General features: G+C 40.9%; 2 protein-coding genes across 5 annotated transcripts in view; both read left to right on the top strand.

Annotated features, from left to right (window-relative positions):
• The first annotated feature begins 20 nt into the window (after positions 1-20).
• LOC133569340 (coiled-coil domain-containing protein 106-like) lies at positions 21-9,436 on the top strand. 2 transcript variants are annotated; one of them, XM_061921586.1, is made up of 6 exons: positions 21-1,361; positions 4,703-4,916; positions 4,983-5,189; positions 5,255-5,305; positions 5,371-5,577; positions 8,742-9,436. In XM_061921586.1, the coding sequence occupies exons 2-6, from the start codon at positions 4,706-4,708 to the stop codon at positions 9,119-9,121; spliced, it is 1,056 nt and encodes a 351-aa protein (XP_061777570.1). In that variant the 5' UTR covers positions 21-1,361; positions 4,703-4,705; the 3' UTR covers positions 9,122-9,436. The 2 variants fall into 2 exon arrangements, with proteins under 2 accessions (XP_061777570.1, XP_061777571.1); XM_061921587.1 differs by lacking the exon at positions 5,255-5,305.
• A 2,523-nt stretch (positions 9,437-11,959) lies between these two features.
• myo3a (myosin IIIA) overlaps positions 11,960-24,815 on the top strand; it is an 83,797-nt gene continuing 70,941 nt past the window's right edge. For 2 of the 3 annotated variants that reach the window (XM_061921591.1, XM_061921597.1), the window contains exon 1: positions 11,994-12,181. The gene's annotated coding sequence lies outside the window, so the exon portion shown is untranslated. Of the gene's footprint in view, positions 12,182-24,815 lie in introns of all 3 variants that reach the window. The other variant, XM_061921592.1, reaches the window with a different exon arrangement.

The raw sequence follows: 24,815 nt of genomic DNA on the forward strand, positions 1-24,815 counted from the left end.
TTAATGCATTTTAGTTTTGATTAGTTTACAGGAATACACTTGAATCTAAAACCGTGGATATTTACCGTATTTCCTTAAATTGCCGCAGGGCATATAGTATGTGCCTGCCTTGAATTACTGCCGGGTCAAACTCGCTTTGCAAAATAATTAGCGCATGCTTAGTATTACCGCCTGGTCAAACTCGTGACGTCACGAGTGACACTTCCCCTGTCATCATTTTCAAAATGGAGGGGGCTGATTTCAATACCGGTAATTTGAAATCGCGTAAAGGGAAGAAGATCAAGAGCTATTCAGTAGGATTTAAGGTCCAAAGCTTACATCACACTCACATTTTTAGTGCATGCCTTTGGTAAGTGCCGGAGTGAGAAGAGGTTTTAAAATAATTAGCGCTAGATCCAATCCACTATGGATTGGATTTTCACAATATCATGTTAGATCCGCTCGACATCCATTGTTTTCGGTCCCCTAGGGGGGTTAGGGGGGTTGCCCACATATGTGGTCTTCTCCAAGGTTTCTCATAGTCATCATGGTCGACGTCCCACTGGGGTGAGTTTTTCCTTGCCCTTATGTGGCAAGGAAAAATCGCAAGTGCCCTTTGAGGCACTTGTGATTTATGGCTATATAAATAAACATTGATTGATTGATAGTGCATGCTTACTTTTACCGCATGCCTTTGGTAAGCGCAGGAGTGAGAAGAGGTTTTAAATTAATTAGCGCCCCGGCAGCAATTCAAGGAAATACGGTATGTTACGTTAGGCCAGTCCTTGTAAGTGCTTTAAAATGAATATGAAGGTTTGGATATTGTACAACATTGTATTGACAGACTGTTATTTTCCTGCCCTCTAATACACTTGACATACACAACCACGCCTCACTTTATTTTTATATCCTATGACTAACACATAGAGTACGAAATCAATTATATTAATAATAGCCCATTATGAATATAGGCCAGCTCATTATAAATATTTAAACGTGTGTCTGTGGCAGCTGTGGTGTGTTCAAATACACTCGTATAATCTTATGATGGCACTATTAATCATCATAGAGTCCAACTACTTTATTCCTTTATATGGCCGAATAAATATAATGACAAATAAAGTTGTGTCGCACCTATTTATCCCCATTTTTTGTGATAAATTTCAAAAACCCTCCCAAGATGATAGGAATCTACGATTGTCTTTTCTGTCCCTGAAGGCAGCATCGCCATTGCTGGTGTCCCATTTGTAAGCGAGCTCCATTGCGTCGAAGCTCTGCCCCCTAACAGTCTCCTCTTGTTTACACCTTATTAGTGGAAACACCGGACACTCCACGACGGGTGAAAAGCAAAAACATCGCGACCACCTGTTTATATACTGAAGGTACGTTGGGGTGTTTGCTCTTCGTCATTTTGTAGCTCATTTCCCCTCGTCTTTGTTGGCAATTAACACCGGTGGTCATTAGCATCCATCTTGGGGGGGAAGCTAACGTGAATTAGAATCACCGCAGCAACATGGCGGACGCTTTGTTTACCATCATGTATATTCCAATACATCATTTTCGAACACAAACGATGGGGTGTCGCTCATTTATTAATAATAGATTAAATCTTATCATGGTCTCCATGGCGACATGAGGGGGAGACAGACTACTTCCTGTTTCAGGATCAAGTTACAGTATATGTTTGTTTATGTAAATAGAAGACCTTTGAATGTACCACCAGGCTTTATTTACATTAAGCACAAGCAGTGTCGAAAGTAATGATATGTGTTATTATTAATAAATCACCGAATAACAGTTTTAGTCTTTTAAAATTGATCATTTTGTCTTGCAATACTTATTATCACCTCTAGAGAGAGTCATTCCAGCATCCTCACAAAAGGATCCAATGCAAGAGGTACAGCAAACAACATTGATAATGATTTATGAAATCATCCATCCATCCATTTTCTACCGCTTGTCCCTTTTTGGGGCGGGGAAGGGGGTGGAGCCTATCTGAGCTGCATTCGGGCGGAAGGCGATGTAAACCCTGGACAAGTCGCGACCTCATTGCAGGCAATATTGTGATCCATCCATCCATTTTCTACCGCTTATTCCTTTTGGGATCGCGGAGGCCTATCTCAGCTACAATCGGGCAGGAGGCGGGGTACACCCTGGACAAGTCGCCACCTCATCGCTGGGCCAACACAGATAGACAGACAAAATTGACACTCACATTCACACACTAGGGCCAATTTAGTGTTGCCAATCAACCTATCCCCAGGTGCATGTCTTTGGAGGAAGCCGGAGTACCCGGAGGGAACCCACGCATTCACGGGGAGGACATGCAAAGTCCACACAGAAAGATCCCGAGCCCCGGATTGAACCCTGACTACTCAGGACTTTCGTATTGTGAGGCAGACGCAATAACCCCTTTCCACCGTGCTGCCCATATTGTGATCCATCCATCCATTTTCTACCGCTGGTCCCTTTTTGGGGTCGCGGGTGGGTGCTGTAGCCTATCTCAGCTGCATTCGGGCGGAAGGCGGGGTACACCCTGGACAAGTCGCCACCTTATCACAGGCAATAATGTGATAAAAGTCAGAATTTTATATGACACATGTCACCATTTTGCATTAAAAATGAATGATTTTACATTTAACAAAAGCTATAATTTTATGAGAAAATATTGCAATATTACATAAACAGCAAGAATGTGAGAAATTCTTCCCATTTTTAGAAGAAAAATGGTGACACAATGTGAGAAAAAGACTGCCTTTAGTAATTTATTTATTTTTTATATATTTGGTTTTTAATCTTCATTATTTACTTCAAGTTATGACAGTATGTCTCTATATACATATTTATTTACTTTTTCAATTAATTTTGGCCAAAGGGGGGACATTTCAATTTCTTAGTTACACTTGTTATTACATATGTTGGCCAGAAGGGGGGCACTTCAAATTTTTAAACACACTTGTTTCATATGTTGACCAGAGGGGGAGCACTTTTAGAACCGAAACACAGTCAATTTGAAAAATCCCTCCTTTTTGGGACCACCCTAATTTTGATAGATTTCACCACCAGGGGGTGCAAAGGAGATATATTTTTTTGTAAGGTTTTTAAGGCCGATGACAAAGGAGTTAGCATTTTTATAATTAAAAACAATTTCTTTAAGAGATAATATTTTATTGATTTTTGTAGCAATATATTGAATTTGACTGTGTGGAGTTGGGCGTGGCGTGCGGGTCTGCCGTGGAACGGGGTGTGTCAGGACCGGCTTCGAAGACAGCGACTGGTGCGTAGGTGGGCCTTGTTAGCTAATCATCTGTCGCCTTCATTAGCAGCAGCCGTGATAAGACGGATAGTTGGAGTTGGAGGTGCTGCTGAGAGACACACGCAGAAAAGACACTTTGCTGAAAAGCAAAAGACTTTGCACGATCAGAGATAAAATAAAACAGTGTTAAACCCAGAATTCCGGGTTATCCTGGTGGTCTGAAGAAGCCATTGGAGGGCAACCTCTACAGACTGATTTCACAGTCCACATTTGCAGTGGCGTTGAATTTTACTACATCATTCTGACACTAAGGCCCCGTTTGCCGGCTAAGGTTATCCAGGGTAAATCACACAAAAATGCCTCCGTTTAAGACCCCCTCCCCCTTCCATCCGCCGGCGCAACCAACCTAATACGCATGCGCAAAAAATGCGCACGTCATAGTCACCTCCAGTGTTGCTTTGTGTGCAAGTTCTTAAATTTAACTTATCTGAACAATATCCAGTGATGTGGTATTTCTATTAACTGGAATCCAGTGCGCTGTGGGGCCCTATTGTAGTGAATCCCACCTGAGCCATCATAAATTAATCAAATCTTCATTAGACACGTAAACAAAGTGATACAGTTTCAGTGTCTCTGTCGGTGTTCTTTGAAAACTATTTGTTGAATTAAAAAACATTATGGCCCTTAGGGAAGAAACTCCATAAATTAGCCACACTGTTTTATAAGAGAACAGGGTTCAAAGTGTGGGAAAAAAATGTGGTAAAAATACAGTACATTTGCATGACTTTAGGTTGGAAAGTAGTTATAATCTGTAATAATAATGGACTATTAGTTTCTTGTTTCCTAACAATGTAACAAATATTATATTATCCTACATTACAAACTTTTTTTGTTGAAATGAAAATAAATATCTGGCTGACTTATGATTTTGAAGCAAGTTATCCATTAAATGAAACGTTGTAAAACTGACAATAGATTTTACGGTTAAAAAAAAACAACCTGCTGCTCAGTCGCCAGAATGTTAACGTAAAAAATAGTGGTACCATACTTCCATTTACAGTAATATCCTGTAAAAACAAACAACCATAGATTTTGCGATTAAAAAATGTCCCCTTAGTCACCAGAATTGTACTGTAAAAATACAGTGTTACCACTTTTTCATTACAGTGATATTTTGTAACAAAAAAAACACTGTACATTCTGCAATACATTTCTGGCATCTGAGCTGCCTATCTTAAGATTTTTTTTTCAATGGAGTTAGTAAATAAAAAATATGATGATCAAATGCATAGACAATTGTTTAATAATATCCTCAGGTGAAGACGTTTAGCTTAATTTATTTATCACTCACTGTTAAAAGCGGTCCTCTGAGGGCCGCCGTAACTGCGACGTGGCCCTCAGTGAAAACGAGTTTTCCCCTCCTGGCCCAGTGACTTTATTTTCAAAACATTGTGTTTATGAATTCAGGTGATGTCGTCATTGTGGCAGCAGGAGGTGTCGGGTTTTTCGCCCTGCGTGGAGATCGACTCGAGCTGCGTGAGGAGGAGCAACGACAGGCTCGGCTCGCCGTCCTGGCTCAAGCAGGAGCACGACGACCTGCGTATCATCAAGTGGGAGAGCTTCCAAGCGGCGACCTCGGCTGATGTGGTTCAAGACAACACGCCCAGCAGCGCCATGTCAGGTAAACGTGTACGTTGTCTGTATCGCACACAGGTGTGCGCCAACATGTTGTCATCCCGTGCTCCAGCGTCTTCGCACCTCGAGAGCTTGCCTCCGAAGGTACTGCTGACTATGACCAGGTTGCAATGCATGCTGGAGAGCAAACAAGAGCGCATCGTGGCCCTGGAGCGCCAGGTGGAAGATCTGATGCAGGACCGCAAGTTCCTGCGGAGTCAGATCGAGAACCTGACCAGAAATCGTTCCTTTGCGCCACCTGGCCCCGCCGCGGCTGAGGGTCAGTTCAATCAATCAATCAATCAATGTTTATTTATATAGCCCCAAATGACAAATGTCTCAAAGGACTGCACAAATCATTACGACTACAACATCCTCGGAAGAACCCACAAAACAGTTGAGTCTCTGACGCCACCATTCACCATTGCTTGCTTTTCTCATTATGCGAATTCCCTACACAGTGTTTAAAGCCAACAAAGGAGCACACCCGGAGGCCAAATCTCGAAAAAGAGAAAGAGCGTCTTCAAGTTCGTCCGCCGCCGGCGTTTGCGCCTCAGAAGCGTCGGACTCGTCGGTCATGTCTGCAGCTTCCGGGGAGCACAGAAGAAAGAAGCACCACAAGGACAAGAAGCGGTCCAAGAAAGGCAAAGATTACTGCAGAAAGAGAGGTAACATGACCTCTGTCGAGGCCTAATTAATAATAATGTTTTCACTGCAGCACCACCTTATGGATGTGGTGTGACACTGCTCCACTTTGACCAAAATATGACCAGAGTGGTCAGTGAAAATAAACTCATCAATCAGCAAAATTACGAACTAATTAACCCATGTGGAAGCTTAAAGGCCTACTGAAACCCACTACTACTGACCACGCAGTCTGATAGTTTATATATCAATGATAAAATATTAACATTGCAACACATGCCAATACGGGCGGTTTAGTCCACTAAATTGCAATTTTAAATTTCCCGCGGAGTTTCTTGTTGAAAACAACGCGGAATGATGACGCGTGCGCGTGACATCACGGATTGTCAGGAAATAATAGCGCAGCACTATCTGCGGCTAAAAGTAGTCTCTTTTCATCGCGCAATTAAACAGTATTCCAGACATCTGTGTTGCTGAATCTTTTGCAATTTGTTCAATTAATAATGGAGAAGTCAAAGTAGACAGATGGAATTGGGAAGCTTTAGCCTTTAGCCACACAAACACATTCATTGTTTAAAATTCCCAGAGGTGAAGCTTTACTATGGATCAAAGCGGTCAAGCGAACATGGATCCCGACCACTTGTCAACCGGCAGGTTTCGGGGAGAAAATTGTGTTAAAAAGTCGCCTCTTACCGGAGATGTGTGGAGTTTGCGCCGTCCTTGTATCCGCCGTCGACTTCCCTCAGACACTGGCCTCAAGACACTTGTGGACACACCTCTCCGACTATTAGGTACTATTTAATCTCACTAAAACACTAGCAACACAATAGAAAGATAAGGGATTTCCAAGAATTATACTAGTAAATGTGTCTAAAAACATCTGAATCCGTCCCAATGCACTTGCCTTTTTTTTTTTTTACTTTATTTATTTATTTTTTCTAGTCGTTCGCTATCAATATCATAATCCACAAATCTTTCATCCTCGCTCAAATTAATGGGGAAATTGTCGTTTTCTCGGTCCGAATAGCTCTTGCTGCTGGAGGCTCCCATTAAAAACAATTTGAGGATGTGAGGAGCCCTACAACCAGTGATGTCACGCGCACATCGTCTGCTACTTCCGGTAAAGGCGAGGCTTTTTTTATCAGCACCAAAAGTTGCGAACTTTATCGTCGATGTTTCCTACTAAATCTTTTCAGCAAAAATATGGCAGTATCGCGAAATGATCAAGTATGACACATAGAATGGACCTGCTATCCCCGTTTAAATAAGAAAATCTAATTTCAGTAGGCCTTTAACATTGACTAGACACACTTACTCTTATGATCCAAAAGGGACCCGCCCATAAAAGTGTCATAAATCAGCAATTGCTGGTATTCAGACACATGACTTCTTCCTGGAAGTGAAAACCAGTGGTGGTCAAACTATCTGAGTACAAAAAAGGTTTAAATCTTCCTGCAAAAAGCAGATACGAGCAAAAAAATCTAACTATGCATTGGTATACATCCCGATACTTCCATCCATCCATCCATTTTCTACCGCTTATTCCCTTTCGGGGTCGCGGGGGGCGCTGGCGCCTATCTCAGCTACAATCGGGCGGAAGGCGGGGTACACCCTGGACAAGTCGCCACCTTTATACAAAAAAAATGTTGATTGATATCAAGTATTACATCGGTCACGTTCCCAGCTTCTTTGTGCGTGGCTGGGTCAAGGCCATTGGTATCAAGACTCTCCCTCGTAAATATGCATTGCTTTTGTTTGGGTAAGGTTGCATTTCATGATTTAACTTTGCGTCTACTGCCTTGTTTGTTGCTGTTGCACACGCCCTTTACGAGCAGCGTGTTTTTCTCATCAAAATACAACTATAGATGTCAACATTGTGTATGTACTGAAATATTCATTTATGATTGCTGCCTCTGGTAAAAGCTGAACTCTTTTAGGTTTGGTTCATGTTTGCTTTCTTTTATTTGGACTCGCCGAGTTGGTGCTTTTCGAAACATTCGTTGCAAAAATGTGATTAAGCGATACAAATAATATCAAAATAATACTTAAATGGGAAATAATAAATGTTAAAATTATATTAAATAAACCTTTAGCAAATTGATCACTGCAAACTCCTGCATTCTTCGACTCTGCTCCCTTGGACTACAGTGTGAGCTGCTTTTCTTGTCGTCGTTTCCACAAATCTTGCTGTTCTCCGCCCTTTTTGATTACCTCTCGATGAACGCTGTCGAAACGTTTATCCTTTCCGCGATTTGAACGATTCGCACAACGAAAAAAAAAACAAGCATAGAGCATTTTTTCTTTGAGTAAGAACCACCAGTATTTATTGGGCAGGATGTGAGCCATGTCAGTAACATCCCAGCAATAAATACTTTAGTTTTTACGTTCAATTCTTTAATAAAATATTTTAAAAAATTTTATATGATGTTTTTTTAAAATATGTTGTGGAAGGTTTTTTTTATGGCGTTTTTTGGACTGCGCAAATGCAAGATGCAACATTTCGGGCCAAAAAAGTTGCAGAGTGGGATATTTGTGGTTGGATAAATACAGTTTTGAATTGGTCAATAATTCATGACAACAATTATTTTGATACAGTTGACATAAAAATATGATTTTCAGTGCCTATTGGTCTACAACGAGAAAGAAAGCAGGCAGGTTTTGGTTGAGTTTATTGAGTTCACGCAAATATTTCATATATACCTGCAATGCAATATATAACTACCCAAGATCATTTTCATTACATTTCAGAGGTTTAATAGAAGTTTAATTTACGCTCATCAAAGCTCTGTGAATTATACTCTTGGTTTTCTGGCTCTATCTAGTGGTTAAGGCGTGCAATTTCACTTTTTTTTTTTTTTTTAATCAGCATGAATGAGATTAATTGGTTTTCATGTAAAAGGCATAGTAAAATACCAGCACTAGTCTGTTAAAAATAGCAGTTATAATGGGAGTCAATGGGCCCAAAAGAGTTCTTCAGAGAAAATGTGTATACTTTATGTACATATCCTATTCTGACATCGTTGTGATCAAAAACACAATGCAATTTTACCAAAGAAAACCTTGCCTTGTAAAATACCGACTTCAAACAGAACATAAGGAACACATGTAATGCCTGTTTTGTTAACTTATCAGATCGCATTTTAAAAAGCACTTATGACATTTTTTTCCTGCACTGTTCTCCCTCCAGCCACCGGGGTGCAGTACGTCATCCACCGCTACAAGCAGGTGCTCTCCGCCTTCATCAAGAAGAAGAGCATGAGCGAGGCCTTCCGCCACCTCGGCATCGACCGCAACACCATCGCCAACACGGCTTCCATCGCCGAGCTCCACCTGGCCGGCAAGGACATGGCGCCGCTGGTGGGCACGTTCCGCCCCGGCGAGGAGACGCTGGTCAGCTACGCTCAGAGGTGCACCCTCGCCATCGACGGCGACGCCGACCTCTCGCGGAAGATCGACCACATGAAGTCTAACGGGCAGCTGCTGCCTATCTCGGGGAAAAGGTCCAGGTTGATGCATTCTCACCTCCCGCCACTCGGGGGAGTCACAGACAGCATTTTGATAGGTTGATGCTACTAGTCCTTTTTAAATTATTTACATACCTCAAGTATTAGTATTCAATACCCCCATATTTCACTCTTAGTTTATACTCTGTACATAGTTATTTATTTTTTGTAATATTGAAGCAGTGCAGTATTTGACACAGCCAGCAGGTGGCAGTGCATACACAACGGGTTGTCCATCTCTATACACAACTCTGATACAAGATGCTACTGTTTGTCTCTCTGTCTAAGATGGTGGATTTTACGTCGTTTCTTTCTTTGTCTGTATTCCACCTACCTTTCAATTGCAAACTTTAAGTAAAATTATTTAAAATATGTTAAAGTGAATTTTTTCCTGGCTTGTAAAGCAGTTTGAAACAAATAGTGGCGCCTGTTGGAGACCCTCGCTATTATCCTCCCCTGCTTTTTGCTCTTTTTTTGACAGAAATTTGATCCAATATCACACACACATATTAGCCCACTCACCCAAATAACCACCCCCAGCCCCCTATGTTGACATGAACCCATTCCGTCATGTTTCATCTCTTCTCCACCTCAGAGCCGTCGTCAGTCATGATGGCGGACGGCGAGGATGCCTGGCCAGAGGGGACAGGTGCATGCTGGTCCTAAGAAAGGGAGGGGAGGGTCTAGGCAGAGCCAAAGCCTGAAGTGCTGGAGAAGACACAGCGGTGTGTGTGTTTTTTTATTAGATGATGCTCTTCATCTTGTGCTGAGGAGACAGGAAGCTGGCTTCTTTTCACTCACAACTGCCATTTTGTGACTGCAGGTGTCGAAAACACAATCCAACCAACAAAAAGCATCTGGACCCCCCTACACACACACACACACACACACATTTGGGCGCAATCAGGCACCAGCAGAGGGTTAGTTGTTATCTTGTTACATAAAAGATTACAATGATTGTTCTGGCACAACACAACTTAAACAGGAACAATTGATTTTTTTATCAGTTCTTAAAAATCCCAGGTTTTTTTTGTACAAAACAGCAACACTAGCAAAAAAAAAACAACCCACGCTATCTTTTTTAGCATTGACCTTGTCTGACGAGAGTGTAAAAATAACCCCCTAACCGCCCCTAAAAGTGGGTCAGCGCTGTACAAAAGCATCAAGTGGTGCATTGTGGGTATTTTTAACCCCCCTCTGGTAGAATCGAGGCGGTGTGTGAGCGCTGTTCTCACTGCTTTCTCAATTCAGTTGGACAGCGAAGCGCCATTAAACCGCCCTACAGTGCGTGCACCCGCTGCCCGTCTAGGCGCCGGGGTGTCGTCAGCAGAGGAATAAATCAAAGCGGTGAAATAATCCTCATTAAACGGACTTATCTCGTTAATTATAACACAGGAGAGAGCGGCGATGCTAATCTAAGAGCGGCGAGTCCGGAGGTGGCGCTTGCTCTCCGTCTGGCTGACACTGATAACAACTTATCATAGCATAGAGGGGTTGCCGGGGGATGGGGGATGCTGGTTAAATGGCAGGTGGGGGCTGGCGTAATGTATTCCTAAGGAAGCCGGCAAACAAGATAAAAACTGAAGCCCCCTTTGGAAAAATTGGGCGATAAAGCCTGCGCAGGTGTGTGGGTATAAAGGCCTGGAGAAACAAGATGGCGGCCTGACCGATGAGGCTGGAAATACACGTGTGAGTGCATCGTCATTGTCGCGTGATGCAAACACGCACCTCAGGGTTAAAGCAGACTTTTGTGTTTTTCCCCCCCCCCCCATACAGGTGATGAAGAGTGGGGCGTCACATTTTTGACACAAGCGTCCACAATAAAAGTCCGTTACATGGACTCCTGCACCATTTTGGGACAGAAAGGAGGCGAGTACACGTGTCTCGGTGTCTGATGCCGAGCAAGCATGAATGCTACATGGTTATTTAGTAGGGGTGTGGGAAAAAATCGATTCGAATACGAATCGCGATTCTCACGTTGTGCGATTCAGAATCGATTCTATTTTTTTTTTTTTTTTTTTTTAAATCCAACAAACCCAACCTGGCCCAGCAACACGCAGAATTGCAATAAACAGAGCAATTGAAAGGAGACACAAACACGACACAGAACAAACCAAAAGTAGTGAAACAAAAATGAATAGTATCAACAACAGTATCAATATTAGTTATAATTTCAGCATAGCAGTGATTAAAAATCCCGCATTAAAAAAATAATTAGACATTTATAAAAAAATAAAAGAACAATAGTGTCACAGTGGCTTACACTTATATCGCATCTCATAAGCTTGACAACACACTGTGTCCAATGTTTTCAGAAAGATAAAATAAGTCGTATTTTTGGTTCGTTTATTAGTTAGAACAAATTTACATTATTGCAATCAGTTGATAAAACATTTTCCTTTACAATTATAAAAGCTTTATTTGAAAAATCTACTACTCTGCTGGCATGTCAGCAGACTGGGGTAGATCCTGCTGAAAATCTACGTATTGAATGAATACAGAATCGTTTTGAATCGTAAAAATTGATATATAATCGAATCGCGACCCAAGAATCGATATTGAATCGAATCTTGGGACAACCCAAGATTCGCAGCCCTCTTATTGAGTTACGCAATGGTTGTAAATATTACATAAATACATATACAAAAGTGCTGTAATAAACATAGTGGATGATCTTTGAATCTATATGTAACAACAATTATGTTTTTACAAAAAAAAATACAATAACAGTATTAAGTTAACGTGTAATATTGGTGTTGATTACCTATAATTGTACATGATGTACAAACATAGGATCATGAATACATTTTTGAATGATGTGTTGTACAAACTGTAGAATATAACTGCTAAAGAGCCATGTTAATCGTGTTTAATTTCCATCCATTTCCTGTTTTTTTTTGTTTTTGCATGTAGTCGGCCTGGTCACGTGACACTTTACTTCCGGCGTTTTGACTTTCCCTCCTTTTGGTTGGCGACACACCTGAGCCCTGTAAGTTATTATTAATGACCAAGTTTGTTTTTCGCCGTGTTCGTCGACGTTTTGTCGTCATTAGCCAATAAAACAACATTTCAAAGGTGTGAAAAGCCTAATTGTGGACGTATTGGACCTTACAATCATGAAAAGGTAAGTATTCAGTTTATTAGTCTTGTCTGTTTGATCCAAGGAGGCCAAACAGTTTTTTAGCGTTGCGTTTAACGCATGCTTTAATTGTCTAAAACCAGCCTGGTATGGAAGCATTGTTGTAGCAAATAATTTTGCTGCAATAATGCTTCCATAGCCTGGTGCCTCCATTATGAATGAAGGTGATTAATTTGTGTAGTTATTTGGGTCTATTTAGCATGCAATGTGCCTACATGGTGAGTTCAGGGTTCTGTACCCATTCAGGGATTTTCAGTGTCGACTGTCAACTGTAATTTGTGTCTGGCCTTTCCTGGAAGTTATTTTTCCGCTTTTGTCAAACAAGGTGAACACAAAGTAGACTCAATTTTGAGGAATCGGGGAAGGAAATTAGGGATGCTCTACTTCCTCTTCCTGCCACTGGCGCCTTTGCACAATTTCCCAAGTGAGTAAAGTAGTTATTCGAAAATATATTTTAATCACCCAAAGTGTGGCCTGGGGGCCATCAGCGACCCGCTGCTAATTTGCATATTTCAAAAATTGTAATCACTAAAAATAAACCTGCAAAAATGGGGAAGAAGGATTTTGGTGTTAATATCACACAAAGCTGACATGCAGGCTGTTTAAAAATATATACCATATTTCCTTGAATTGCCGCCTGGGCGCTAATTAATTTAAAACCTCTTCTCACTCCTGTGCTTACCAAAGGCATGCGGTAAAAGTAAGCATGCGCTAATTATTTTAAAACCTCTTCTCACTCCGTCACTTACCAAAGGTATGCAGTAAAATTTGAGTGTGATGTAAGCTTGTACCTTAAATCCTACTGAATAGCTCTTAATCTTCTTCCCTACATGCGATTTCAAATTACCGGTATTGAAATCAGCCTCCTCCATTTTGAAAATGATGACAGGGGAAGTGTCACTCGTGACGTCATGAGTTTGACCAGGCGGTAATACTAAGCATGCGCTAACTATTTTGGGAAGCGAGTTTGACCTGGCAGTAATTCAAGGCAGGCATATGAATATGCCCTGTGGCAATTTAAGGAAATACGGAATGTAACTTTCTAGCATCTTTGAATAAATATAGCCCTTTTTTTTTAAATCCCTGCAACATTTTATTATGCAGCATGTTCAGTAATTCATTTGTACAGTAATTCTGGTCACCATTTTTTCTTTAAATTAAGCATTTCAAAAAATAAGTGGCTAAATGAACTAAAAAGAGCAATGCAGTTCTCCTGGTAACTCGAGACCAAACCAATCAGATCATGCTGTTTAGTAGCGTGGCCACTGACTGGCTCAGCCTCGACAGCATACTATTTAAACATTTTTAATAATAAAAATGTCTAAATTTACTAAAAATAGCAATACAATAATATTGGCCACTAGAGGAAACCAAACCAATAAGATCACGCTGTAGCTCGGTTGGTAAAGTGGCCATGCCAGCAACTTGAGGCTTGCAGGTTCGATCCCCGCTTCCGCCATACTAGTCACTGCCGGTGTGTCCTTGGGCAAGATACTTTACCCACCTGCTCTCAGTGCCACCCACACTGGTTTAAATGTAACTTAGATAAAGGGTTTCACTATGTAAAGCGCTTTGAGTCACTAAAGAAAAAGCGCTATATAAATATAATTCACATCACATCAGTATCGAGGCCATTGATTGGCTCAGCCTCAGACAGCATTATGTTAAGTCTGTAAAGGTGACTAAAGTGTGTAATTTCATGTGTTTTGATGCTTCTCAAAATAAAGGGGACCCAAAAAAATGTCATTAGCTTAATTTTAACAGAAAATCTTTTGATACATTAGTCATGTTTTTTTGTGCAATCAAAGAACAATTTTAGCATTAAAAGTGAAAATAAGAGTGTAAAGGTGACTAAAATGTTATTTAATGTCTAAATATGGCTCATAGTGGTGAAAACATTTTTTAGTCGGTAGTAATCAGGTTTTTATCCCCTCTGAAAATATTTGATTTAAATTTAAAGTACCAATGATTGTCACACACACTAGATGTGATGAAATTTGTCCTCTGCATTTGAACCATCCCCTTGATCACCCCCTGGGAAGTGAGGGGAGCAGTGGGCAGCAGGGGTGCTGCGCCCGGGAACTTGATGCTGAGTGCCAAGCAGGGAGGCAATGGGTCCCATTTGTATAGTCTTTGGTATGACTCGGCAGGGATTTGAACTCACAACCAACCGAATAAACGAGGGATTACAGTACTTTATTGTTTTTCCTCTTTAAACTCAATGGTGTCCATAACAATCTACAGCAGGGGTATCCAAACTTTTTCCAGCGAGTGCTGCATTTAGAAAAGTTGAAGGAAGTAGGGCTGGGCGATATATTTAGTTTGTAAGATATATCGATATATTTTTTTAAAAGACATGATATAAGAAAATATCTTAATAATATGATTTATTTCACTTTAAAATGACCAAACACTGCATATTTGTTGTGTTCCTTGTTCTCCCCCGCTTCCCACTCCCTCTCAACAGTCCATGGGCTTCTAAACCAGTTATTGAAATATCTTGTGTGACATCATGCACAAAAGAGTACTTTATTGGTTTTAAACTATTGTCGTGGCGTTCTGTACAAAAAGTGCACTTTAATTTAGTGTTGTTTTGATAAGTCATCTTAGTGACATCATGCACAAAAGTGCATTTATAGCTTGTTTTAAAATGTTTATGACAATCTTGCACGTTTTGTTTTGGAAATGATATGAATGTTTGTGTCACTGCTTAATAACTGTTTAATGAATACAGTTTTGGTAAGTTGACTTAGTTATGATTTCCTTCTCTGCATGAAAGTTTTGAAATTAGCATCTATTAATGCAGTATGAACAATAAAGTTTTAATGTGGACACATAGAATCATCATACTGCTGTGATTATATGTATCAAGTGTTCATTTAAGGCTAAGGCAAAATATCGAGATAGGGTATGTCCGGGCCCTCTACTCCTACTTATAGCACACACACACTCACACATATATAAAACTTTGGGGGATTTACCTGCGGGGAGGCATGGTAGGGGGGATAAGGACGCCTCCTATGGGACTCCAGTCCTCCTGTCTTGTCCCCTGCTCGTCCATCAATCTTAGCTGCATTATAGACACTTAGGATTTGGGGGGCTCGGCTTGGTTAGGACCCACCATGACCTTGATGTCCCCCAATTTTGATCGCATTATTAGTTTCAAAAGCATACACATTTCACTCACGCTACTGTACACACACCAACAGGGACTGGAGGTCGGCTGTAACGGCTGGCCTCCTAATTTTAACTGCACAGTAGACACTGGGGGCCCTGTACACATGGATGAGTGGGTTGGGGTTTGGGAGTACGGCGCACCCCTCATTGCCTCCTCGGCCAGCGCGTGTTGCGGGGACTGCGGTCTGGTGGCCTGCCACTCCTGGGCAAGACCTCGCTGAAGGTGTTATTATTATTATTATTATTATGTATGTATGTATGTGTATATGTATTTATATGTATGTGCGTGTATGTGTATATATATGTGTATGTGTGTATATGTGTATATATATATATTTGTTCTGTATTTATTTTATTTGAAAGAAAAAATAATAGTACAATATATTATTTATTTGTGTTGGGCGTCGTGCGGGTCTCGCTTCCTGTTGAGTGGGGTCCGTGCCCGTGTGGCTCGTCCTTGCGCTGTGGAGTCTGTGTTGGTGACTTGATGCGGTGGTGAAGCGGCCACTTTGTCTGGTCAGGATGCTGTATCTCGGTTGTTTGGGCAGTGTTGTGTCTGTGCGGGTATGGGTTGGGGTGGTGGGGTCTATTGGTGGGGGGGGGTGTTGATGTCTCTTGTTTGCGTGTTGGCGTTTGGGCTGACTGACAGGCTGGCGCGGGCTGGTCTCCATGATCCTGTTGGTGTGTGGTTGCCGGTCGCAGTTTATTTATTTATTTAATTTTTTCTTTACTTTTTTTCCCCCAATCACTTTGATGTGATGGGGTGGTGCTGGCTGTCTGGGGATATTGCAGCTGCTGTTTCTTATGCCGTTTGTTTGTGGTGTGGGCGCCCGAGGCTGCTGGGTCCGGTGCAGGGGGGTGGCTGATGTTGTGACTGGTGGTAGCGGGCACTCGTGGTGGTTGTCGGGGCTGACTGACCAGCTGGCTTCATACTTTTTTAATGTCGTGTTGATTGGATTGTCGGGTGTGGGCCTGGGGTGCCCTCGCGCCCTGCCGCGCCGCCCTTGCGCGCCCGGTTTCACACCGTTGTCTGGGCCGGGCTTGTGGGGGGTTGTCCCTGGGTGGCGTGGGTACGGGGCCTTACCTGTGGGGCTTGGGAGTTCGGCTAGTTCTCAGTGGACAGTGGATGCCTGGACTTCATTGCTGTCCCTCCGACATGTGTATGGATTTGTTGTCGTATAGATATTTGTATGTGTGCATGGATGGATGCAAATGTGTGTATGTACGTATATTGGTGTGCATGTATGGTTACAAGAATGTGTGTTCATAGATGTGTATATGTATGTGCGTATGTGCATGTGTGGGTATGTATACGTATGTATGTATGTATGTATGTATGTATGTGTATGCGTGTATATGTATGTATATATTTATGTATGTTCATATTTGTTTTTATGTATGTATACACGTGTATGTATGTGTGTATGTTTGTGCATAATAGGTGTATGTATATGTATATGTATGTATGTGTGTATATATATGTATGTATGTGTATATATGTATATGTATATATATATGGCTATATAATATGTAAGCCGGTATGTGTATGTATGAATATATACATACACACGCGTGTGTGTATGTATATATGCAGATGTATATACTTGTATATGTATGTGGTTGTGTATGTATGTATGTGTATGTATATTTCTGGGGATACGCTCTGGGCATGCTGGTCAATCGGGGTCGGCGCCTCAGGCTACTGCATCCGGGCTGCATGTCTGGGGCCCCTGGATCCCGCCGTCCATCCCTTCCAGGTGTCCTTCTTGGTTGGTGCCGGCTGGGTCTAGTCCCCTCATCCATTGTGGTAGCTTGGTGCTGCAGGGTATTCCGAATTGCTGCGAGTCGGCCAGCTGCTGGGGTAGTGAGGTTGTGTGTCAGCCTGTCTGTGAGCTTATTTATTTTTTATTTTTTTATTTTTGTGTGTGTATATATGTATGCGGAGGTATGTGTGTATATGTATGTATGTATGTATATATGTGTATGTGAGCATGTATGTATATATATGTGTGTGTATATGTGGGTATATATATATATATATATGTATGTATGTGTATGTACATATCTGTATGTGTGCGTGTATATATATGTATGTGTGTGTATGTATACATATGTATGTATGTGTGTGTGTATATATATGTATGTATGTGTGTGTATGTATGTGTATATATACGTACGTGTGTATATGTGTATGTATGTATGTGTATAAATATGTATGTGTATATGTATATATGTATGTGTATGTCTATATATATATATATATATATATATATATATGTATATATATATATATATATGTATAATTTAATGTATTTATTTTGGGGTTTTTTGTTTTTGTTTTGTTTTTTTTATTTGTTTTTTTCCTTTTCTTCCCTCCCTCAGGGGGAGACTTCGACAGGGCGGTTGCTGGTTGTTCCATCTCCATCGTTGGGGTCCCTGCGGGTGGGGTTGGTGGTCCCCGCGGCCCTGCGCTGGGTGGTCCTGTGGCGGCCGGCTCAGGTGGGGTGGCCTGGTGTGGGCCGCGCCGGGGGTGGGGGTGGGGTCGGGGGGTCCCGGGTGCTGGTGGGGCGGGGCGGTCTTCCCGTCCGGCTGCGGGGAGTCTCTGGGTTCCCCCGGGCGGGGCGTCCCGTCTTTCTGCCCGTGTGGGGGGTTCTCTCTCGCTGGCTTGGGGTCTGGCTGCCCGCTGCTTCTCTCGTGCCCTGTCCTCTACCGTGCGCGTCTGTCTGCGGCCTGCTGCCGGCTCTTCCGGGCGGCGCGATGGGCCGGGCTCTGGGGTTCCCGCCGCCGGCCGGCCTGGCTACGTGGGGCGGGTGGTCCCTGGTTCCCTGGGCGCCACACCTGCTGTTTGGGTTGGGCTCTCTGGGCGGCTGGGTCCGCACTCTTTCTCCCACGCACACTAGGGGTCAAATATATTGTACATACAAACACACATATACTAATACAACACACACCGTTACTCATACATACAAACGTCCATACATTGGTACCTACGCTCCCACATACATACACAAATACATTACATATCTACATACTCCAAGTCCGTCCATCCACGCCCACATTCACGGTACGAACATACTTATACTGTACATATAGATTCACTGTACAAACAAACATACATATACTGTACATATACATTTACTGTACAAACATTCATATACACATTGTGTTCATATACAAGTACATATACATACATACACTCATGCACATAATCATGTTTCATCAAACATATATCAATGCTGTTGCCCTAGGGTAAACTGGGTAACACAAGGCATATTGACAGAGCTTAAACCATTGTTACTATAACAATCTACAAGATTAATATAGGTTGCCTCTCTCTCTTCCCTTTCATCTTTCGGTATTCCTTCTTCTTTTTTTCTTTTATTTTTATTTTTTATTCTTATTTTTTTTTTTTTTTTTTTAATTTTTCATTATCTTTCTAGCTATCATTATGTATATGTATCGTTGCATTTGAACAACTTTATTGTTGATAAAAGAGGTAAACTATTGGTTTTGTTCATGATCAATAGCGCTTTTTCTATTGGTATTTGTATTGCTCCAGTTTTAGTGTAAAAATGCTCATCGTTACTATATTATTTATTTCACTAACTGCTTAATTGCTATCACTTTTACGATAATATTTGTACATATTATGTATGTGCTGGTGTTGTTCTATTGTTGTTGTTGTTATTGTTGTATTTGCTGTTGTTGTTTTTGTCTCTCTGTCTAATCCCCCTCTTAACCCCACAATTTCCCCCTCTGTCTTCCTTTTTTTCTCTTTCTATCCCCTCCTGCTCCGGCCCGGCTGCACCAAATGATAATATAAATACATTTAATAAAGTCACATTCAAATAAGACAACAAGAGAAGTATCTTACACTTCTCTTTTGTAAAGTAAATCTGAACAGCCGATATGGGCATTTACATCAACTATATGATTTGCCTGAGAAGCTGGACAGGACAAAAAAAATAAAAAATAAAAATCGAGATATACACTGTGTATCGTGACATGTCCTAAAAATATTGAGATATTAATAAAAGGCCATATCGTCCAGCCCTACATTAAACATGTATATACCCAAATTAATAACTACATTTATTTTGCTCCTTTATTTTTTAATAAACAATACAATTGCATTTGTGTACAAATATCGTTTTTTTTTTTCCAAAGTTACTGTAATTGAAATGTTTAAGGTAATTGAAATCGTGCGAACAATACTACTTGTAATACTTGTGATGAATCGTGATTAATGCAGATTCAAAATAACTAATAACTAATAACTCCGGCTGTCAAAAATAATGACTTAAGTATTGCGATAATCACAAAAATTGTTGCATTATTACACAGATTAATCACAATTTTTTTCTGCTCTGTTACCTTCTAATCTATTTTAATAATATAACTGTACACATATTGGGTTCTTTTTAAGTTAATTGAAATTATGCAAACTAGGGATGCACCGATTAATCGGTAACCGAATATATTCGGCCGAATATAGCAAAAAAAGCCACATTCGGCCTTCGGTGGAATGAGTTAAATGCAAGGCCGAATAGTGGCGTATGACGCAATTTTTTGACGCGGTGACGCAATCAACCAACGTGCGGTGACGTTGTAACCCGGCGCCTTCGGAAAAATGTCAGCAGTGTGGAGATATTTTAAAGCAGGGGTGCCCATTACATCGATCGCGAGCTACCAGTCGACCGCGGGGGGTGTGTCAGTCGATCTCCAGCCAGGCTTTTAAAAAAAATAAACCTAAAAATTAGTGATCATCAATCTTCACCAAGACGTCACTTAAATGACATTCACGGTACCGGAGGGTCTTGTGAGATGACGCTGGCTGCTGCAAGATCATTATTATGAAAATATGACCGAGAGGAAGGCGAGAAACACTTTTTATTTCAACAGACTCTCGTGCCGTACCTTCCGTCAAAACTCTAAAGGCCGACTGCACATTTCCTATCTTCACAATAAAAGCCCTGCTTCATGCTGCCTGCACTAACTAAATACAGAGTCTCGGAAAACTGGCGTGCACAAGCGATTCCTCAGAAAGCTGGCGTGCACATCACTTGTGCACGCCAGCTTTCCGAGACTCTTATTTTGTTAGCGCAGGCAGCATGAAGCAGGGCTTTTATTGTGAAGATAGGAAATGTGCAGTCGGCCTTTAGAGTTTTGACGGAAGGGACGGCGCGAAAGTCTGTTGAAATAAAAAGTGTTTCTCGCCTTCCTCTCTGTCATTTTTTCATGTTAATGAACTGGCAGCAGCCAGCGTCATCTCACAAGACCCTCGGGTGCCGTGAATGTCAATCAAGCAAGCTACGGAATTTGCCGCCAATGTTTTTCTTGCAAAGTGTATGGAAGCTGGATGAAGTAGATGCCAAAAACCAACCACTTTCATGTGGTATTGTACAGAAAGGACAACTTTTTTTCTCCTCCATTTGAAAATGTGGGCGTTATCATCATTACCGTCTGATTCCAATCAATGCAAGTCATCAGAATCAGGTAATTCACCAACTTATATTCTTGTCTTGTGAAAGAAAGACATCTATATGTGTTACACATGCTTGTATTATCATTAAACACAATTAACTTGTTTACAAAAATGTCTCTTTCATAAATAAGTAGCTCGCCTGCAGAAAAAGTGTGGGCACCCCTGTTTTAAAGTGTCGGAAAGTGACAAAAGTATTGCAGTTTGCGACGAATGTTCAGCCAAACTGTCTCGAGGAGGTGCCTCGTGGCCGACGTCTTTGAGAGGACGAAAAAGTTTGCGACTGACAGTGCCAAAGCAAACGGAATTACAAAGAAGGTAATGGAGTTTATGGCTTTGGATGATCAACCGTTTAGTGTTGTGGAGGACACTGGCTTTCGGAGACTCATGGAGCACATTGAGCCCCGTTACACGATACCGAGCAGATGGTATTTCTCTGATGTGTGCTCTTTACATTGTGTGTGTGCTGTTTACATTTCTAGCCTGTTGTGTAGGCTACCTGTATAAGTGTATGAGGTGACAAGCACACACTTAATTGAGATTTACTTGAGCCTTCTGTTTACATTATTAGTCTATCTATTGTGGCTAAGCAGACTTTTGCCAAAAGGACAATAATTCATTTGTTGTGGGTTTATTCACTTTAATGCACTTTATTTTTTTTTGGAATGCATGTTTTGTTTTAAGGCCTAATATAAATCAAAAACTTTGTGCTTTTTTTGAAAAGCAAAGGCTACTGGAATATTGAAAAAATGTCAATATTCAATAAAAATGTACTTTTATTTAAAAAACATGTCTAAAAATGTATTGTAGGCTATTTATGCAATATAAAAAAATTTGTGAAAAACTGCATTCATTATTCGGTATATAGTATTCGGCCTTCAGCCAAGCTTTTAAATTGTATTCGGCTTCAGCCACAAATTTTCATTTCGGTGCATCCCTAATGCAAACAACTAATACTAGTAATACTTGTCATTAATACAATTTCAACAATGTGACTAATCTAATTCAAAAATATATTTTGCAGCACTACTAATAACTTCTTCATAATAATGAATTCATTTTATTTTTACAATCTGTTTGAGGGCCAATAAAAAGTGAGCTGGAGGCAGAAATTGGCCCCTAAGTTGAACATTGAGCTCCTTTTATCTAAATTTAAAATGCAACATTTTTTAAACGAGTAACTATTAATAGCACAAAGCTATACTTAAACAATAAATAAATATTAAAGTGTCTACCTGCATAATTTAAATTCTCAGTATGTACTTCTTTTGTGGACAAACTATGGATAGCCTCAACAAAAAAAAGAAATGAAAGGATGTTGATCATGCAAAGAATTAATTCACAAAGCCAAAATGGTATTTCATGGATGAATTTGTCGCCGATATTACCCTAATGATCGTTTCATTGGTGGTGCCGCCCCACAGTCATGCAAGATGCTGCTGATGGGCTCCATCCCACAGCGGGGAGGGGAGTCACGGCTCGCTGCCTTTCCACAATGGCGAGCCAGACGTGGACTCTATTCGTTTACGCCGCGTCACCTCGACCACAATGGCCCCCTCGCCGTTAGTCGTCCTGCAGCTACATGGCAACAGTCAGTGCGGCAAACGGGTGGGTGTCCTGGTAATGTGATGCTTGCTATTGATTCAGCATTCACACAAAAGAGCAAGCAGCAAAGCAATCAGTCAATCAAGCCTCAACATCAATGGCTCCGGTGACTCAAGAAGAAAATGATTATTTTTACATTCGGAATAAAAAGACGAGATACATGTAGTGGCAGTCATAGAGGATGAGCAGTATGTAGGTTACCTGTCAGGGAAATTAAGCCTATTAGCAGCTTATGTGAGGCCTCACGTTTCAGCCCAGAGGCATCTCACCCCATATTTTATTGTCTGCATGGGAACACTTTCTGCTTTTTATATAATTTCTCACAAGATTATAGAACAGAAATAATGTCATTGTATCGTTATTGATTTAAGAATGTATGTACTGTATAAATGCACAGTGGGTAAAATATGTATTTGATCCTCTGCTGATTATGAAAAGGACATCATTTGCATGCTTTGCTCATTAGTAAGGAATTCCTATAGGATTGCAATCTATTTGTGGCAGTGATGCTGACATAATGTAATTTGCATAATTAGCCATTTCGGACATGTGCATGTAATTTTTATTGACATTGTAGATAAGGGTTGGTTGATACGGGAAAAAAAAAAAGATCCAAATTAAGTTTTTTTCATATCATTCGATTTCAATTTATCTCAATTTCTCTTGTTTTTTTTAAAAAGTATCTGTGCTCAAAACTTAAACTAGAGATTGGTTCAAATGACTAACATAACAATGTACTACGGTTGCAATGATTATTGGATTAATTTTATTTGACAAATATTTGACAAAGATGACATATCAAAACATCCATCTATCCATTTTCTACTGCTTATTCCCTTCGGGGTCGCGGGGTGTGCTGGTGCCTATCTCAGCTACAATCGGGCAACACTAAATTAAAGTGCACTTTTTGTACAGAATGCCACTACAAAAGTTTAAAACAAATAAGGGGACTTTAATGCATGATATCACACAAAATGTTTCAATAACTGTCAAATAAAAATTACCTGCATAATAGGAAATCAAATAGTGTATGTCCTTCGCTATGTGGTAAGTTCCTGCGGATGTTATCTCCTGTTGACGACTATTTTTTTTCATACATTGTTGATGTGGAAATGGTTGCTTCGGCATTTTGCGGCTTCATACAGTGTTGATGTGGAAATGGTTGCTTTGGCATTTTGCGGCTGTAGCACCGAACGGAGTTGTTGACATGCGGAGTTTCAAGCACTCTTCATTCTCTAGTGGGTGACTTTTCAAATGAGGCTACAAATATGTAGTGGTGCTAACGCTTTTGCCGCATACTTGTTTAACATCTTTCCGCTTGAAGCCAAACTGCTGCCAGACAAGGGACACCGTGCGGTTTTCCTGGGAGTTAATTCTTCCTCCATTTGTTACCAGATTCGCACCTTCTTTCTCTCGTATTACCACTCGCACCACTCCGCTAGCACCACAGCTAACGTTAGCCATGTCGCTACCTCTCTGCTCCGCGAGGACGTATGACATTGCATGCGCAACAGTATGTGACGTAGGTAAGAAGGTGCACTTGCTTTTTTTTCTGTGAGAGGCAGAGACAAGGAAGCGTGAGAAGAGCCTGTAGTGTAATGCCCGCAGCTAAAAGCAACTGCGTGAGAACATATACTTGAATATCACGATATAGTCATTTTCTATATCGCACAGAGACAAACCCGCGATATATCGAGTATATTCGATATATCGGCCAGCCCTAGGCCCTAGAGTGTGAATGTTGTTTATCTGTGTTGGCCCTGCGATGAGGTGACAACTTGTCCAGGGTGTACACAGCCTTCCGCCCATTTGCAGCTGGGATAGGCTCCAGCACCCCCGCGACCCGATGAGGGACAAGTGATAGAAAATGAATGGATGGAAATACTTTGATTTATATTCTGTTTCTTTATTCGTTTCATGAGTTTCATTCGTTCGTTTCAATAATTAAAATTGATTGAATGTGGACTGCATGAAGTACCTGGACATTTTTCATATCTGAACATAGTTTCCGCGAATCAATGCACACATGTTAACAGTGCATCTCAATTTTTGATGTGCAGCCGGAGACCATTGCTGCCAGTGGTTATTTTTGCAACGGCCAGAAGCACAATCATTAGCTTTTTAATATTTGCGATTTTGCATAATTGCTTTTTTTGGTAAATTTTGCAGGTTTAAACCTCAGCAGCAAATATTTTGTTACTTGATGAATGATACCTGTTAGCATGCTAGCTTTTATTTTTCAGCTAATTTTTTTAACTATACACCTTAGTCATATTTCGGTACTTGATATATGCTATTTTTAGCTTGCTAGCATTTTTAACACAATTTTCAGGTACACATCTAGGAGTTGTATAT

Source organism: Nerophis ophidion, linkage group LG15, assembly GCF_033978795.1.
Source record: "Nerophis ophidion isolate RoL-2023_Sa linkage group LG15, RoL_Noph_v1.0, whole genome shotgun sequence".
NCBI lineage: Eukaryota > Metazoa > Chordata > Actinopteri > Syngnathiformes > Syngnathidae > Nerophis > Nerophis ophidion.

What these genes read in the sequence shown, in the direction of transcription:
- LOC133569340 (XM_061921586.1), top strand. Translation starts at nt 4,706, where the DNA reads ATGTCGTCATTGTGGCAGCAGGAGGTGTCGGGTTTTTCGCCCTGCGTG. An exon ending in GCCCAGCAGCGCCATGTCAG is followed by an intron (nt 4,917 to 4,982) that starts GTAAACGTGTAC and finishes CCCGTGCTCCAG; the next exon opens with CGTCTTCGCACCTCGAGAGC. An exon ending in TGGCCCCGCCGCGGCTGAGG is followed by an intron (nt 5,190 to 5,254) that starts GTCAGTTCAATC and finishes AATGTCTCAAAG; the next exon opens with GACTGCACAAATCATTACGA.